General features: G+C 40.7%; 1 protein-coding gene across 10 annotated transcripts in view; it reads right to left on the reverse strand.

The window, feature by feature from the left end:
• LOC138297861 (uncharacterized) overlaps positions 1-12,338 on the reverse strand; it is a 1,048,787-nt gene that overhangs the window by 116,383 nt on the left and 920,066 nt on the right. For 8 of the 10 annotated variants that reach the window (XM_069236838.1, XM_069236836.1, XM_069236834.1 and 5 more), the window contains one exon: positions 10,265-10,643. In XM_069236838.1, coding sequence (XP_069092939.1) covers positions 10,447-10,643 — 197 coding nt within the window. In that variant the 3' untranslated portion in view covers positions 10,265-10,446. Of the gene's footprint in view, positions 1-720; positions 772-2,333; positions 2,425-10,264; positions 10,644-12,338 lie in introns of those variants that run through there. The other 2 variants (XR_011204470.1, XR_011204464.1) reach the window with 1 other exon arrangement.

Genomic DNA, 12,338 nt, shown 5'->3' on the forward strand with positions numbered 1-12,338 from the left:
ATGTGTAACTGATACATACTCATCTGCCACCTAAATGTTTGCATACTGATAACTAAAATGCAGTAAACTTAGGGCCTCATTTAAGGTTTGACGTTTATTTCATTCATTAACCTCTTGGTTACCCCAGCTCATTTATAATGTCTCCACTATAAAAAGAAAATTGCTTGTGGATTATCCTCCACTGGGACACCAGCTAAAGAGCATCAGAAGCCTTATCCTACCTAAGATGGGCTTCCTGATGCTGTTTTCATATGTTCATGACAATCCACAAACGGCATGGTGCTTACAAACAGGAAAAATGCCAAAATGTTCTCCACAAACTGGTAGAAAACTCCTAATATATCAAATACTTTTGTTATTCGTCTTTCAATAGCAACATCCATCTTTGGGGAGTAGGTTATGAAAAATGCCACAGAGGCCACAATGTCATGGTGGCCCAGCTAGCATTGACGTTTTGCCTAACATGCCCCCCCCCCTCCTGCAACGTGGATACAATTTCAGTGCAACAAGAATGGCAGGCAAAACTAACTAGTGCAAGCTAACCTTAGCTGGGCTAGCGAAGGTGGTGCATCTTCCAGTCCAGCCATATGGTGGCAGGCCTGCAATATGATAAATGAATTCCTTGCATAGTTACCAAATAACAGTTTGCCTTGTATTCCTCTAAAATGTAAAATGTAGCATGGGTGATAGACGGGACCCATGCAGAACTCAACACTGTACCTTTTATGTTGATGAATCCTCCAATCCAATGTGCAATTGCAGACTTCAGTTCTGGAGGAAAGAGCAAAACTAATTTAAGGTGATGCCTCACAATGTCAGAATATAAATGTACATCTGCTAAGACGTTTCCACTAATATTCATCACATACCTCCTTCAATAGCACTTTCTAATGTATACTCAGTGCACTAAACTTCAGATTTGATTGAACCACCAATTCTGTGATCCAGGCAAACATCCAGAATTCCTATAATGCAGATTTTAGTGAATGAAACAAAACTTCCTTGACTTCACCTGAGCTAGGAACTATTACATTTTCTAAACTCCCTTGGCTCCTCTTAGCTACCTCACATAAAGAAATGAATAAGGCGGCCAGACAACATAATGTATGATTTTTCCAAAAATTAATACCATAGTCAAAAGAGTAAACCTACAATTGTCTTTCCTTGGGAAAAATTGTCTTGCTCATAGAAACTACTTACTGGTTGGGGTTAACAAGGGTGCCATTAATAGATTCACCTGACTACTGCCATGTAGAGTTTTCAAAACATTGTTGAAAATTGCTAAGCATAAAAAACTCTGCTTGAACCTTCAGAAATAGAGACATGTAGAAACAGCCTTTAAATCTATCCACTAGCTTCTAGTAGGATTGGCTGCCAAATTCAAAGACAATTGACAATCCTTAACATCTTTGGAGTAAATGGCCCAGCTAGTTACAAAATAGGGCTCCCCGGGTCAGGACCTTCTATCCATCAACCCGTAGCTTATCAAAAAGACCGACGTACATCATAAATATGGAATATGATTGCTTTGCATGCAGACCCCAGATTTTGGATTGTCTTAACCCCAATACAATCGATGACATGAACAACAACAGAGGAATGCCAGATGAGGTGCCCCCTCTTTCACACAGACTGTAACTTCCCTCACCATCTATCCAATTCTGTCAGTGAATAAATGCCATTCCCCATGCCTTTCAGAACCGCACCACCCCTTTCTGGGCATGGGGTGTGCTCTTTCTGTCCTCCCTCATCCCGGGAGAATCCCAGCAGCATTTTCAGATTAGATTCCATGTACCAGAGTGCCAGTCTGCAGTCATCATATTAGTTGCAGGAGTACAAATGGTAAGATTAAGAGTTTAGGATCACTTTTTTCATGGACTGACAAACCATGCATTCTGAATTCTGACTTCCCAAAACTTCACTAAAGGCTTTTGGGTCCATCCTATAACCCACCTCTGCTTAACCAAGGTGCAGCTAACACGTCTTTGGGAAAGGTTTTCTCCAGCTTTGGCAAGTGGTGCTGCCAAACATATTACCCAGTTAAAATGCGAACCTTTAACAAAGTCTCTGTTGCTGACTATATGACTGGATCAATAAATCTATCATGTCCCAAAATTCATAGTAAAGGTGGTTCATCATTTAATGTGATTTGTAAGAGAAAGCAAAACAAAAATACAAAGCTGTTGTCGCAGGATTTTTGAATGAGGTTACCAGCTGTACATTTTCAAAGTTAGAAAACAAGCATAACACCCACGTGCACAATAACGCATCACATATTCAGAACTGTTCATAAATTACTACACTATTCGTTTTTGGAGTTTATCATACTTTACCATCACTGTGGCGATTCAAATAGCATACAAGTTCCGGATTCCGCCTCTGAAGCTGAACTTCGCCTTCTCACGAAGAGGTCTGGAGGAGTCCCTACAGGAGTGTGACAGAGGAGAAACCAAGATTACTTTCAAGTGAGACAGTTATTTAATAAATAGCATGTTCTGCCCAAAGGACTCTGTTGTTAATTCTAAGCATGACTGCAAATTACATAAGAAAATAAAAGTATACAAAATAATTGCTAGTTATACGTTTTGTCACTTATTAGCACAACACAAATCCTTGCATTTTGTGTTAAATACTTACATATTTTCAAAAGCACATTCATTAGTCTAGCAAAAGCTACATACAGTGTGCCAACTAAACTTGGAGGAATATCTACTTGTAATTTACTTGCCGAATATCGTTTTTGCGGTCTCGTCAAAAACAGCTTTAGACGTCCATCACTAAGAGCACTGTAACCAATACAGTAACATGTAATCACAGCGGGCTATACATCTATCACTTGCTCATGACTGGCTGGCTTTCTTGTCTTTGTCTATCACCTTCTCCTAATTTGGTATTTATTTCCTCCCTATGTCTTCAGTTTTTATCGCCCCTGGAGCATTTAAGTATATTTCTGCCTTTTAATTGGCTGAGTGTAGCCTTCACTGTTGTCACGGAACTTTTTATTTTTTTTTGAGTTTTTCGCCCCCGTTTCAGATTTAGCACTCGATGTAAGTGCATTTCCTCCTCCTGTCTATCTCCTCGTGTTTTTTGTATTTACATCTCTCCGCGCAACGTCTCTATGCACTGAGTTTCTAGGTTAGCGTTAGTGCTGATACCTTGCGCACACTCCCATTAAAAATTCTAAATCATTTGTACAAGTGCAATTTTTTTCAATACCACCCAAGTTTCTTAGGGCCTTTATAGCATGACATCGGTACCATGACAACCACTTACCATCTGGGAAATGTAAAGAAGGTAGGTGAGAGGAAATACGGTTTCTTATATGATGTGCCTATCATGTCTTGGGTTCAATCAGGCTCGTTTGTAAAACCTCAGCTCAAACCTAGGGTAGCTGTTGCTTGGAGCCTTCAGACTTTAACACAAAGGAACTAGTGCAAAGCATTTAGAAGTATCAAAAAAATGGAAAAAGAATAAAGGTGACACAAAACTAATCAGACACCAATTTATAGTAATAGATCATACCTTTATGGATTTTTACATACCAAAATGAACAAAATAAACTAAAGGTTTCTGGAGATATGAACTTTTGAGTAAATCGTAAAACAGTGTCTCACTCAAAAGGCAAACAAGCGTTGGCAAATACCGTGATTAGCGGTTATTTTAAAAACGTTTTATAAAGTTGTGTTTGGGTACTCTGACCACTATGGGTGACCTACTCTAGAAGGGAGCAATTCAATAGGGGTAATAAGGCTTAGCAGGACAGTCACTTGCAATCAAAGCACCCTCCAGCCAAGATCCAGGCTCTTAGGGAAAATCCCTCTGGGTATAAATATATAGGAGTGACCTCTAGAAAGGTTATGTTTAGAATTGTCGAACACTTCAGAACCATTAAATGCCAACACATTAACACTAAAATTACGTCCCACTTTTTAGAGAAAAGACACTGCAAGAACGACATCGGATGACTGTTGATCAAGAAAATTGCTACTTCAGAGAACAAGCCAAAAACTCCATGAGAATGTGAACAAAGATGGGTCTGTGGTTCTAAAAATTCTGGACCCATGTAATTTACTTTGCCACAGCAGTACGATTTTAGTATCAAAAGACCGATAATGACTAGTACACTAAGCATGAGCATTACCTCAGTTGGCGCCCAACGTGGGGCGATACCAGCGGTACCGGTCCAAGCCTGAGGTCCGTGGGGAGCTTCGTGTGAAAATTCTGGAGGAAGGCCGCCACTTCATCGACCCCTGCATGTCGACGTGGTCCGAAAGTCTTTGTTGCGAGGTTCCCCGCTTCCCGACGGCTATGAAGGACTGCTGCCCTGGCTATGGCCCTGATTTGGACCCTTGATTTTTGGTAGAGCGAAATGATAAGACGAGTCTTCTGGTGACGTCATCGATATTTTCAGTTAAGTATAAGTGGAGCGTCTCCCAGTCCTTAGTTGGACACTTGGTTTGGTCCTTAGTTGGACACTTGGTTTGGTCCTTAGTTGGACATTTGGTTTGGTATCCCTTTGGGATCACTTTGATTTGGAACTTGCAAGTACCAAAGCCGAAGGACTCGTGTATTCACGAGACTATCGTAAACGATAATCCTTTGAAGTTTGAAGCTAGACTAGTGAGCGAAGATGCCTGGTCTTAGCAGACTTGGAAATTTGTTTTGTCTTGGTTGTAAAAGGGACTCCCGGTTGGAGGACTCATGTCCGGTTCCTCCGATTGGAACTCCAACCTATGAACTATATGTGAAGCACGGAGTGGGCCCCATCACGTTTAATAAAGTATGGGTCCGCTATTCTTGGAAATAATTGAGAAAAGTTTTCTTTTTTTTCTTGTAAATATGACTTACAACTAGGATCTGCAAACGGTTCTGTAAGTAAATTGCGACGGCGCTATTTATGAAAAATGGCTAAAGCGCGCTGTATTATGTGTACTGAGTGTTTTCTGTTTATATCTGAAATGAGCTCAATGTGTGTTTGTGGGTCTTCTTGATGTTTACAGTTTGTTAAGTAAAATGTTGGTTAATTAATATTAAGTAGAAACTTAGAAAAAATCCAGAAATGAACCATGTGATGTGCTAACATAGCTATATGTTGCTCTTTAATTTATAGAATGAGCAATTGTGCACATATACAAAACTGCCGTTAAATGCTTAATAAATTAGAAAACACATTCAATAGATATAAATAGGGCCCCCCCCAAAAAAAACGAAATTATCTATTTTTGCAAAAAAATAAATAAATTTACAGCATTTTTCTTAGATGCATTGTATTAGATGTTCACAGGCAAACTTTTCAGCTGCAGTATATTTGATAGGAATGTTCAATTCAGCCAGCACTTTCCCAGTTAAACATGGGTGGAATTTTGCATAACCTTCCTTTTAAATGAAAGTGGCGCAAAAATGTGACGCATTTCAAGTTAGGCTTATGCGCTTAGGCTTGTGAGTTAATGTATCCCAAATAATAGGCAAGGGATGCAGCTTGCTTTTATATGTGGAATTATCACAAAAAAAAGAATAATTGATTTTTTTTTATTTTTTTTTAAAGAAAATTATTAATTATGGAAAAATTATTTAAATAATAAGTGCCTTTCAAAATCGTTTTTTAATATTTATAAAGCTTAATACCTATACTATGACCTCCTAAATATTAAAATTTAATTTAAGTTATGTTGCACCGCTAAAATGACATTTGTATGTGCAATTTTCCCTTGGCGCAGGAGCAAACAAGCTCATTTCTATAAAGTATAAGTAATATTTTCAATGGCTGACTCATGGATTGTGTAATAGACATTCTGGTAATGCATATTATGCAAGAAAATTGTAGGATATTGATTTTTTAATGCCTAAAATATCAAAGTCGATTTTGGGCGAAAGCACTGTTTAAACTGCATTTTCTTTCATTCAGAGTACTTTTTAAAGTGTCTCAGGCTTCAGTAAATGCATACATTTAGGTTTGATATATATTTGCAGGTTGTGCCTTCTTATGATTCAATGAGTCAATGTGCCAGTACAAAGGCTTGTTTTAATATCAAGGTTGAAGGTTCTAACTTCAGCTGGGCCTACTGAGACGTTCATTCATTCGAGGTTGATGAAATATGTACCATTGCATGGGATTGCAACAAGCATTTATTCTAACAACTGGTATGTGTGTTATTAAGGTTTGTGAATTATTCACAGTAAATGTAGTTTAATAATCTGGAAATAGAGATACATTTTTTTAGCACCTAAAAAGGAAAAATTATTTTTTTCAAAATAGAGTGAATTATTGCAGGTTAGAAGGAAAATAAGAAGGCCTACTGTCTTTGACAGATTCAGAGTGGCAGAAGCTAGGAGAGCTACAGAGGCTGGCTCAAGTCATGCTGCTGAGATGCTATCTTTAGTTTTCCCATAAACAATGGAGGAGGCTGTCATGTTGACACTTGTGACCTTTTAAATTAGGGCCTTGTCTCTGTGAAATGCAGAATGACCCTACCGGGCCTCTAAAATAAGGGAAAATATAAAAAAAAGGGGTTTCTTCGAAAGTCCCAACATCATGTTAAATGCTCTGCAGAACTGATACATTTGTGTCTCCTCTCTAAAAAAATAAAATTATGCCTGCTAGTTGCTTTTATTTGACAGAAAACAAAGTGTTGCATTAAGTCTTAGACAGAAAATAAGATGCAGCCCTTTTCTAAAATTTTGAAGGCTACATGCCTTAATGAGAACGATTTGCCAATTAAGACTTATTTTTCACAGTGGAAATTGTAGGTGCCAAATTAATATGGAGTGTCAGTGTAACAATTTTTACTTTTAGAAAGGTAAAACTAAGGTGGCTTGATGTTGCGAAGTAACTGACAAGAGGGTAACAGTTAAGTAATGGAAATTTATTTTCATGTATTTGGTCCTATCATGAATTGTTCTTGCTGGTCCTGTATGTTAGAAGAGAAACAGTAAAGTTATATTTGACAGCAGATTTCCATTGCCTGGTGATCTACTGTCAAAAGGAGGGTAAGGATTTTAAACCTGACAAATTAAACAGGCCCAAATATTGGGTTTTGGGCTGCAGGTTTACAGTGCATAAAGTACATGACATGGTGTTGTGTGTCACCGCTTATTCACACATGCTATTGTTTTGTCTATGCTTTTTGTGCTTGATACACAGCAAGTATATCTGATGGCTTGACGTTTTGTGCGTTTTTATTATTTTTTTTATTTGTTTTTTGCATGTTTGTTGCTGCTTTTGATACTATTACAAGCTCCCCTGTGTTGTGAGGGGATGGTCATGACGATGCCCATCGCTACGCAACAGTTGGTTGAACTTGTTCTGCTTACTAAATTCCACAGATAATGATATTTCATGCTGTGAACATAAAAGACAACACTTCACCAGTGCATGTCTATTTGGCTATAATGGTATTGAAGGAAAATAAAAAGAGATATACAGGATCAAAGTGTGTCACCTGCAGTTAGTCACGTTACTGCCCCTTCCCTTAAAGGAACAGGCAGCCCTACATTTATGTATCCTTGATTGGACCTAAGGATGAAATTATAGATCTGTGACTCAAGGTGGCCTAATTTCTATATTACATTAGTTAATGATGGTCTGTTTCCTAAGTAGCATATGGCTTTCGTTCCTTAAAAGAAAACCAGGTTTTAATTTTTTCCTGAAGAAGGAACTGAAACATTAGCTAGGAGTACCGTATATGGTATAGTCGCCAACGGTAGAGTTAAAATTTGTGTAACTTTGGCCTTTGTGTATCACCCGTACTCTCGGTGTTGTGTCACATGCCTGACTATCACCCAAATAATTTTTTTTGTTCTTCCTATAGATTTTTTTCTTTTGTTACTTCCCCTGACCAATGTCGCATCATGCTTAGGTATTGAGATTTTAGCTATGTCCTAGTCCCATTTCTCTTTTTCGAATTCCTTTCATCAGTCAGCCCTTTTATTATTATTGATGTATTGTTCAGGTTCACATTTCCAGACTGCAGTGATGTACCAGAGACCCCCATGTTATGTATAATTCCCTTTGGTATGACCAGACTGGTTTTCAAGAATTTGCCTGCTTCAATGTTTTCCAGCCTGACTGTCAGGGTAGCGATAGACTGGTTAACTGACTCAATATTATAGTAAGACAAGTTTTCCATTTCAATAGGAGATATCTTATGTTTACCTTTTTGAACATGACAAATTTTCAATGTCTATTTTAATTTGGTTTTCGGTTCCCTTTGTGCTGCTTTACTCTTCAGAATATCAAAACTATGCACTTCAGGATATTTTAAGGCACAATGTAAAGCAATCACTCTCAAACACCTTCGTAAGTAGAATAATCAAGTTTATTTAAGGGGCAAGTTCTCAGCTAGCAAAACTAAACCACACTAATATATATATATATATACATCAGGAGAATAACATGAGAATAATGATAAAGATATAAGCACTCTGTGAATAATTGCAAGAGTAAGTGCATATAATACAAGCACACACAATATACCTCAATGCTCAATAGCATGAAAATGACTGCAAGAATAAGTGCATATTACGCGCGCACACACAATATACTTCAATGCTCAATAGCATGAAAATGACTGCAAGAATAAGTACATATTACGCGCGCACACACAATACACTTAATAAATTGAAAAGCTTCACCGAAAAGAGCGTCTGCATCCCTCCGCCGTACACAAAGCTGGGGAACCCAAATCAGCTGGCACAGGGAGCCTCTGTTCGGGACAATCAGTCCTCCTGGCGTTGCGTCCAACCCAGAAGAGAGTTCCTAAACCAGCCCATCCAGGCCCCCAACTTTTATAGTATTTACTAACGCCCAGGAGTCTTTTCTAGAAAAAGACCCCCTCCTTTACAAATTGTGCAATCGGCGGTACCTTGTTCACCCTTCGAGACGTCTCCTCAGAACGGGCCAAGTTCCCAGGAGAGGACTCCAAGGTGAAGCTTGCATTCCTCCTTGTGTACAGGCAGCTTGCATTCCTCCTTGTGTACAGGCGCATCCCCCTGTTGTTCTAACTGATAGCTCGTGGAATGTAAATAGCGCCCTTCGTACCAGGCAGATGGAGCGAAGTTGAGCAGAAAAACACCCCACCCTTCAGCTTGCCGAAGCTTGTGGAAAAACACAGAACAGTGCCTTACGCACCGAACCAGACTCGACAAAATGGAGTCGTGAACCAAAATGGAAGCGGAGGCCAATGAAAGCAGAGGCCAATGGTCCACACTCTGCACCACTGTTTACCTTGCACGTAGTGCTGCCGCATGCACGTAGTGTATGTAGCAATACATTTCCACCCTTGGACCATTTGGCCAACTTACAACTAAGTATATCCTATAAGCTGAAATGGCAATGCTCTTGGGCGACACTGAGATAGAAGGTTAGGCACACACTGAATACAACAACATAATGAAATTAAAATAACTGTTATGATAATGATTACACCAAAGATATAACGCAGTTGGCCTAAATTAGGCAGCCATCCAAAAGCCCAATCCCACCACCCCTTGTCAACATCCTGCTGCACCCCCTTCACCAACTTATGCAGGGCCTCTATGTGGGAGTTGATTGATATGGAGTGGTCGGATAAATTGAAGCAACATAATCCTTCAAAATCACTGCAGCCATGGTTGTGTTTAAGCAGTAAATAATCAATAGCAGCGCGATTCTGCAAAGCAGCTCTTCTAATTCCCTGTACATCTAATAACAGCTCAGCTAAGGCAGCTGATGTATAGTTAATATTCTTGACTACTAAACATGCAAGTTTATTAATAACTCTGGTATTATATACTGCAAGTCCTGGCACCCCTACGATAGAACCAGCTAAACTAACATATTCTGTTCTGGACAGCAATGAAATTTCAGAATCACAGTCCGTAGGTAATTGAATAGTGTCTCTGGTATAGCGAGGGTGTAGAGCAGTATCCATAGGAAACATGAGAAAGCCTAAGCGTGACCAGGCACAAGGCCCTCCGGTTAGATTGGCTGGAATATAAGTAAAAGAAAGATTACCACAAGAAAAGAGCCAACCTTTAGGCAACTTAACATTTTGAATGTGGCTGGCAGCAGGCACCACATGTTGGCAAAACATCGAATTATTTACATTCAAACAGGTTAGGTCAGTCCGTGAGTGGCACAACGTCCGTTGTGCAGCAGTTAAGTTTTTGTCTCTTTTCTCCAATTTGAGCTGAGCACATTTACCTATTTTCATAGGATCACAGGTCAATGAATAGCACACATCCCCATTTGAGATGTTAAACGTGAGTATAGATGTCATGTTCCTCCACAACCGCCTGCCCACCTCCGGGCAATGACGGCAGTACTCATAGAGTGACAGATGGGAGCGAACGTCACTCACATCCACCATTCCATCCTGGTTTGTATTGTTAAAGATGTGTAATAATACAGCAGCAGGAGTGGGCACTGCCACTAGACAAGTGGTAATCAAATCTTGAACGCTTTGCATGTTACTCATACAGAAGTGAGATATATTCAGCACTTCCTGCGCTAGATGAATCCAAACATTGTTCGGTTGATGCAGCAGCGTTGGCATCTGCAGCTGACGGTTGAATTTTTGGGCTATGAGCCCCTCCCGCTCCCCGGTGGAGTCTCCCGAACGGGCTCCATACACCACACTCATGGCACAGGCACTCCACAGGATGATCTGAAAAGAACAAAGGACAAAACACGTATTATCATTCACGCAGATAGCATTTGTCAGCGGGAACATGTTCCCATTTGTCTTGACCAGGTCGCATAACTACCAGGACATTGTCTGGTCCAGTGGCGATGACATCAGCGGGTTGAGGAGGGTTATTTGGGGATTCAATCCACACCTTGGCCCCTGGGTTCTTGTCAGTAGATCCGAACCCTCCTTTGCCTCTCACAGTGAGAAGAGCTGGGGCGCTCCCCTTCTTAACAACACCTCCATAAACCGGCATAATGACAATTTGGGCAACGCGACCACCAGGTTGCACCACTAGGTCTGTGTCACCACTGTTCAAGAGAATGACTTTCAACTCGCCTTGGTAGTCTGCATCTATCACGCCTCCTAAAACTTGGATGCCCCTCAAGGCAAGCCCAGATCGAGGGGCGATCAGACCGTAATGCTCAGGGGGAATCTGAATTCCCACCCCAGTTTCAATCAGAGTGATGTCTCTAGGTTTCAATCGATACATGTGTAAAGCATGTAAGTCAAGTCCTGCAGATTCTGGTGTAGCTCGATATGGGGCCAAAGCTCCTGGAGCTGTTTCCCAATACACAATGGTATTGCTCGTTGTAAACGGATTAATCTGTAAAGCAGGTGTCAGCATGCTCATGAGAGGTGTCTCGGCATTTGTTAGGGGTCGGTTGTTCAAAATTTGCAAAGCATCATACAAATTATCCCTCCACCCCTTCAGTGTCCCATCATTCAGTTTACGCAATTGTTCTTTCAGCAACCCATTCATTCTCTCAATCAGTCCCGCTGCTTGTGGGTAGTAAGGTATGTGAAAAATCCACTCAATATTGCGTTGTGCACAATAGTCCTGCACTAGTCTGCCCTTGAAGTGGCTGGCGTTATCACTTTGAATCTGGAGTGGCACCCCATAGTACAGAATCAACAGATCTAGTGTTTTCAGGGTGCTCTGCTGAGTTGCGCGCTTGCAGGGAAAGGCTATGAGATAACCAGAGTAAGTGTCTACCACGGTGCAGGCATACTGACACCCTCTGCTCACTGGCATTGGTCCAATGTAATCAATCTGCCAAATCTGTCCTGGCAATTTACCTCTACCTAGCTGGCCTCTCACCACCTGTGGGACCGGTCTGTGCTGTGCATGCTGACAAATGGGACATTCAATGATCGCTGTTTTAATCAAATTTAGGGGAAGATGCATCCCTCTAATCTCAGCCCACCTGTGAGTAGCCTTTTCTCCAAGATGTCCGCATTTCTGGTGTGCCCATTTAGCCATTCCCACCAAATCAGAACTCTGCGCCTCCACTTCAGCCTCTTGAATCTTGGCTCGATCGTCTGCAAGACAATTGAACCATCGGTCTAATGAATCAGTTGGACAGTGAGCGTCCACATGATAGACAGTCACGGTGCTTTGAGGTAACATTTCCCAGATCTCCTGCCATAACTCCTTCCCCCATACCTCTTTGTTATGGATTTTGTACTGATGTGCATGCCACGTGGGAAGCCAAGTAGCTAACCCATTGGCGGTAGACCAGGAATCTGTATAAATGTGACATTTTCCGGGTAGCTCCTGTTTTAAAGCCTGATACACGGCATAAAGCTCTGCATACTGGCTACTTTTTCCCTGTCCTGTAGTTGTCAAAAGCTTCTTGGTAACAGGATTATAGGACACTGCCTTCCAGTGCC

Source organism: Pleurodeles waltl, chromosome 1_2 (genome assembly GCF_031143425.1).
Source record: "Pleurodeles waltl isolate 20211129_DDA chromosome 1_2, aPleWal1.hap1.20221129, whole genome shotgun sequence".
NCBI lineage: Eukaryota > Metazoa > Chordata > Amphibia > Caudata > Salamandridae > Pleurodeles > Pleurodeles waltl.